Below are 6747 nucleotides of genomic sequence, written 5' to 3' on the forward strand. Positions count from 1 at the left end.
ATGCATAACTCGTTTATAACTGTTCATTTATACATGAACACATTTTCAGTAATAATAAATTTCAAATAATGTAATAAAAATCTAGTTACAGTATTCACTGTTTTACTGATTTGAGAAAAACACGCTAGGTGCTTAACCTATTTAATACTAGTATATTCTGAATCATAATATACAAACACTTATCTAGAAACTTAAAAGATTGAAAGTTTTTCATGAAAAAACATTTACTTAGTCTGTCATTGCCATGTATTTGTAGAACATTTTAACACTGCAAACATGAGAAGTTTCAGAATTGGGCAGTCAGGTGAGCAGTTTCTACTCTATATGATGCTGGTGTACTTCACACAAGGCCTCTTAGCGGCAGGATCAGTCCACGGGAGGTACGAGCTTATCAATTAACTGCTTGACATCCATCATTTCCTGTTTACAGGAACTATGCATCATGCCTTCATAGATCTTGAACGTTACATTGGCTGGATTTACTAATGTTTTTAGCCTTTCCACAGTAAGAGACCCAAACATTAGGGGAACTAAAGGGTCACAATCTCCATGGCACTGCAGAATAGAAATATCTTTATTGACTCCATTGATAGGACCCTGTGGAAATGAGGACCGCAGTGGAAGCCAGCAACTGAGCCCGATGACACCTGCTAGTTTTTGTTGTGGGGCAAGAGCAGTGTATAAAGACAGAGCTCCTCCCTGCAAGGAATTCCGTTCTTCACCTCTTCATCTATCAGAACTTTGATGTTTTCTGCTGCTTCTTTGATTCCATTTTTATCATCCTGTGAATCTGGTGAAAGTCCAATAATATCAAATCAAGAAGGCATAGTCATTTTCATATTTAATGTAACAGGCATAACTGTCATGTGTGGGCAGACATATTTGATGTGTGAAGTTTGGATACCTGCAAAGGCTTCTGCCCATCCATGCCCTGTATCTCCCAATCCATGAAAGAACGTAATCGCGGCAGAGGCTTTTCGGGCGGTGGGCACTATGGCGGGGAGTGGGGCAGACATGTTATTGCCGCACATACACCGGCTCGAAGACCTCGCATCAGAAGCAGAAGGGAGAACTGCACCAAGACACAGCCGAGCTCGTTGGAGCGCCAAGTCCCGGCCCGCCCCGCCAGGCGCACGCAGCCCCATTATTTTTTGAGAAAATACTAGTTTCCATTTAGGACTCCTGGTGTGGTGCTGTAGGATCAGCACTGAACTGGGAACCACAAGGTTGGCTGTTCAAATCTACCAGCTGCTCCTTGGGAACTCTATGCAGAGTCACTATGAGTCAGTATCAACTTGATGGCAGTTAACAACAACAACATCTAGGATAGGCTGTCAACTCAACAAAGCCGATGTCTGCTCTAGCTGGCACAAAATCTCCCAACTGGCAGGGATTCAGTAAATATTCAGCACACAGATGAATGCAAAAAAACTGTATGGAGGATATGCCTCACAATATCCAGAATGACTCTTCCTAGATGATAGAATTATGGTTGATTTTATCTTTTGCTTATCTGCATTTTTTACATTAAGTATCTGTTTCTTATGTGACGAATTCATCATTATTTTCAAACTTCTTACTGTGAATTGAGTGAAGATTTACAGAGCAGATCATCAGTTTTCCATTCAGCAAATCTTCTACTTCATTTCATTACAATGGTTGTAATCCCCTCCATGTACCATCAGTTAATTTATTTACCTGTATTCATTTTTTTTTTTAACATGCCACAAAGTGTAATTTTTATTTTCTTGGAAAGCTAGTTTTACGGCAACTTTTAATGGCTCAATTCTTTACATGGGCTTTGGTGGCGGTCGTGGGGCAGCACCTGCAGGTCTAAATCGGGGTGGAGTGTTCGGTCCTTCTGAACTTCACAAGAGCAGTTCCTGACCACCTTGCTGTGAATGGCGCAGCTCACACAGTAATGCAGTTTCACATACAGCTTGGGAAGCACGTATGCATCGAAGACACTCGCTTCGGAAATATCCCTGACGGCAGCGGCCTCTACTATGTTTCGAATTACGAACTTCTTAATGGCCGTGTCTTTGGGCACGCAGCGGGCGCAGTTCGTTCAACGAATAGGCTGCACATGGCCGCGGCACTTTTTGGCACGACCGTTGTTCCTCCTTTTCTTTGTCAACTTGGAAGCAAGGACCCGAGAGCTATCTGTATTCATTTTAACTCTTAATTTCTTTCTGTGTCTTCTGCTACCTTTATTTTTCCTCTGTGCCAACCTCCCTCTTGTATATTGCCTTCTTTGTCTCCCAAGGTAATGTGTCTACCCTCTAGCCTGTGAATAATTCTCCCTTCCTTCCCACCCCTGGTAACTATCAGAATATTTCCTTTAGTATAAAAACCTTTTCTTTTCCTAACTTTTACAACAGTGGTTTCAGACAACAATTTTCTTTTTGTGATCACTCACCACAATATCCTTTACTTGCTGCATCCATGGTATGAGGTGTTTTGCAGGTTCATTGTTATTCTCCAACATTATGGTAGTAGGTCATTGTGTGTATGTACCAAGGTTTGTTTAACCATTGTTCTGGTGATGGGCATTGGCCTGTCTATGTTTTTGCTATTGTGAATAGTGCTGCAGTGAACATGGGTGTGCACATATCCAGTCATGTTTTTTCTCCTTGTGGGTTTGTTTGTTTTTTAATGTTTTATTGTGAATTATGTGATAGTTTACATGGGAGAATACTAGCATTAACATTCATCCTATCATTTATCATTTCATTGCCATGGTTACAGTCCCCTCCATGCATCATCAGCCAACAAAGGGCATATATACCCTGCAAGTCTGTCCCCTAGTCATCAGCACACAGCTCCTCTCCCTCTCTGGGTCTGAAGTCCCCAGCCACTCCATCTCTCCACATCATCATCTCTGCCTCCATCTCTGGCGTCACTGTTTCTCTGGGTAGGGTCCCGCTCTCCACTGTTCTCCCCTGATGGTCCCAGGGACCTCCGCTCCTAGACTGCAAAGTCAATCACTCCCCTCCTTTTGCTACCAAATGTCTACCTTTACATTTCCAACACAGCTTTTATTTCTTGAGGATATATAGCAAGTAGAGGGATTTCTGGGTTATACAGTGTTTTTGTATTTCCAACTCGTTGAAAAAGCGCCATAGCATTTTCCACAATGGTTGAACTATTTTACAGTCCCACCAGTAGTGTAGGAGGGTTCCAGTCACTCCACATCCTTGCCAGCATTTGTTGTTTTCTGGGTTTTTGAACTTTGCTATTAATGCTGGGATAAGATGATATTGCATCTGTCTAAGGAGCTCTGGTAGCATAATGGTTACGAATTGGGCTGCTAACCTCAGGGTCAGCAGTTCGAAACTACCATTGTTCCGCTGGAGAAAGATGAGGCTTTCTGGTCCCATAAAGATTTACAGCCTCAGAAACCCTGTACAGGATTGCTATGAGTCGGGAATGACTCCATGGCACATAACAACAACAACAATGGCTAATAATCACAAGCATTTCTTCATCTATTGGCCACCTAAATATCTTCTTTGGTGATGTATCAGTTCATGTCCTCTGCCTATTTTTTAATTTGGATTATTTGTCTTCTTGTGAGGTGTTGAAGTGTTATATAAATTTTAGAGAGTAGTCCTTTGTCTAATATATCATTGTCAAAAAAATTTTCCTACTCTGTAGATTCTCTTTTTACTCTTTTGGTGGGATCTTTCAATGCATATAAGTGTCTAGTTTTCAGGAGGTCCCAGTCTTTTCTTGGTGGGTTTTCAGTTATGTTTGATAGTGTATCTATGCCATGTATCAGAGCCCCTGAGTTTGTCCCTAGTTTTTCATTGATGATCTTTATAGTTCTAGGCATTATATGTAGGTCTTTAGTCTACATTGGGTTCCTTTTTATATATGGTGTGAGATATGGGTCTTGTTTTATTCTTCAGTTTTGTCAGCACCATTTGTTGAAAATACTGTCTTTTCCCCATTTAATGTATATTGGTCCTTTGTCGAAGATCAAATGACTGGTTGTAGGTGGATGGATTTATTCTCTGGTTAGATTTATTCCCACATATTTCATTCTTTTGGGTGGCTATTGCAATTGGTACTGTTTTCTTGATTTCCTCTTCAGAGCTTTTTTTATTTGTGTAAAGGAATCCAACGGATTTTTATATGTTGATCTTGTACCCTGCCACTTTGTTGAATCTTTCAATGAGTCCCATTAATTTTCCTGCTGAGTCTTTGGGATTTTTTATATATAGAATCATATCATCTACAAATGGAGTCTTGATGTGACACTGTAGGATTAGCACAGGACTGCCCCTTGGAAACCATATACAGGATCACTATGAGTTGGAACCAACTCAGCGGCACTTAACAACAACATCTGCAAATGGAGTTTTACTTCTTGTTTGCCAATGGAATGCCTTTAATTTCCCTTACTTGCTTTATAGCTCAATATTGAACAGGGGTGGTAATACAGGGCAACTTTGTCTGGTTCCTGTTCCCAAGTGGAATGTTTTAAGTTTCTCACTATTTAGAGTGATGTTGGCTGTTGATTTTGTATGTATCCCCTTAATTATGGTGAGGAATTCCCTTTTTATTCCTATTTTGTTGAGTGTTATTATCTGGAGTGTGTTAGATTTTGTTAAATGCCTTTTCTACATCAATTGATATGATCATGTGGTTTTTCCCCTTTGTCTTATTTATGTGATATTTTAAGTTGATTGTTTTACTAATATTGAACCATCTCTGCATATCTGGTATGAATCCCATTTAGTCATGATGTATTACTTTTTTGATAGGCTGTTGGATTCTATTGACTATTATTTTGTTGAGTATTTTTATATCTTTGTTCATGAGAGATCTTGGTTTATAATTTTCTTTTTTAGTGATGTCTTTGCCAGCTTTTGGTATCAGGTTTCATAAAATGAATTTGGGAGTTTCCTATCCTTTTTCATATTCTGGATAATTTGAGTAGAATTGGTGTTAGCTCCTCCGTGAATATGTTTGGTAGAATTCACCAGTAAAGCCATTTGGGTTTGGGCTTTTTTTAGTTGGAAATTTTTTAGTGACTTGATAAATTTACTGTCTTATTATAGGACTATTCAGGTTTTTTACTTCAGTCTTTGTTAGTTTAGGATAAAGTATTTGTTTTTAGAAATTTGTCCGTTACTTCTAGATTTTCAAATTTGTTGGCATATAATTCTTTGCAGTGTTCTGATATAATCCTTTGTATTTCTGTTGGTTCTGTTGCGATGTCACTCATATTACTTCTTAATAAGAGTATTTTTAGAACCATAAGGAAGTGGGGAGTGAGGGAGATGCATTTCTACCCAGGAAGGGAGGAGCAAGAACTGATTTCTCTTTCATTGGTCCAGCAGCAGCCCCTGGCCTCACAGGCCCTCTCTCCAATGGGGAGCTCACCTGTGACTTTACAGAAGAGAGGATGGAGCCTTTTTAGCCATACATTGGCATTCTTATTTGGGGGCCACGGTGTGTCCCTCCATGAATACTCAGGGCTTTTGCTCTTTCTGAGTAGTACCATCTTCACCTTCTTTTCTGACTTTGCTCACTCCTCCTTCCCCTAGCCCTCCGCTGACCCAGTTCTTCTTGGAGTGTGGAGGCCTGGTGCGAACAGACAAGAAGCCGGCCCTGTGCAAAAGTTACCAGAAGCTGGTCTCTGAGGTCTGGCACAAGAAACGGTGAGTGAGTCCTTGCCCTCAGAAAGTGATGTGTGCATTTCCTTTGGATTTAGTCCCGAGCCAAACACTCAACACACTTTACACTGTTTATCCCATAAGTGACTCTGTGAGCTATCGGGTCATTATCCAACCCTGTTTTACAAATGGGAAACTGAGGTTCAGAGAGATTTAAACATCTTGCTCAAGGTCACGCTGATTGTGAAAGGTGGAGCTACAGTTTGGACTCGACCCAGAGACATGTCATAAGCAGTCCTAGCTCTTGACTGTCACTGTCAAGAGACTCAGAAATTAGAGCTGGTGCTGAGTGGGCAGTGCCTTTAGCTCATTGTGAAATGAGATCATTTCCTCTGGGAAAATTGAAAGTTGGGAATAATTTTTAAATGAGCACATACAAATATATTAAGTATAAAAGTAAATTATAGAAAGGCTTACAAAACAGACTAAATGCTTTAGAAAAAGGAAGATCGCTCAAGGGAAATAAGATTCAATATATCCAGTTTACTCTCCCAGCTAAGGTTGTTCACGATATAAGTAGATTTGTGTTATTTTTCAGTAATCCAGAACTTGATTGGAACTTAATTCAACAGCATTTTAGGAGGTTGAGGAATAATATCCACTTGTCTGTGGATATCCATCAGCTATATGCTCAAATTTCTGATATAAGTAATTCTCAAGTTGAGCACTGAGTGGCTATTAATTTGCTACCCCTGCTAGAGAGTAAGATCCCCTAAGAACTTGATTGAACCTCAGCATAGTGATCCTGCTTGGTCACCTTAGAGCAGGTGGTGGTCTGGCAACGTCTTGCCTATGGGGTCCCCAGCTGGTCTCCTCCCTCCCTTCCTTCTTCGGATGGCGGCTGCTTATGCTGGACGTGTGGCCAGAGACGGGTAAGGATCATGTGGAACCTCAGCAACCTAAGACAGAGCCATTGCCATGCTGCAATGAGTTTCGATGACAGGTAAGACGGAGGAATTCACACTGACCGCCTAAGACAGGCAGCGTCCCTTAAACAAATAATAAATAAGGGGGAATCTGATGCAGACCGTGCAGACCCGGTCAGGAGTTCATGTCCCTGTGG

General features: G+C 40.8%; 1 protein-coding gene and 1 pseudogene across 1 annotated transcript in view; one reads left to right on the forward strand and one right to left on the reverse strand.

Moving 5' to 3' along the window:
• USP20 (ubiquitin specific peptidase 20) overlaps nt 1-6747 on the forward strand; it is a 61438-nt gene that overhangs the window by 42439 nt on the left and 12252 nt on the right. The window contains exon 7 of the mRNA XM_006834868.1: nt 5556-5669. Within this exon, the coding sequence (XP_006834931.1) occupies nt 5556-5669 (114 nt within the window). The remainder of the gene's footprint in view (nt 1-5555; nt 5670-6747) is intronic.
• LOC102833956 lies at nt 367-924 on the reverse strand (annotated as a pseudogene).

Source organism: Chrysochloris asiatica, unplaced genomic scaffold (genome assembly GCF_000296735.1).
Source record: "Chrysochloris asiatica unplaced genomic scaffold, ChrAsi1.0 scaffold00014, whole genome shotgun sequence".
NCBI lineage: Eukaryota > Metazoa > Chordata > Mammalia > Afrosoricida > Chrysochloridae > Chrysochloris > Chrysochloris asiatica.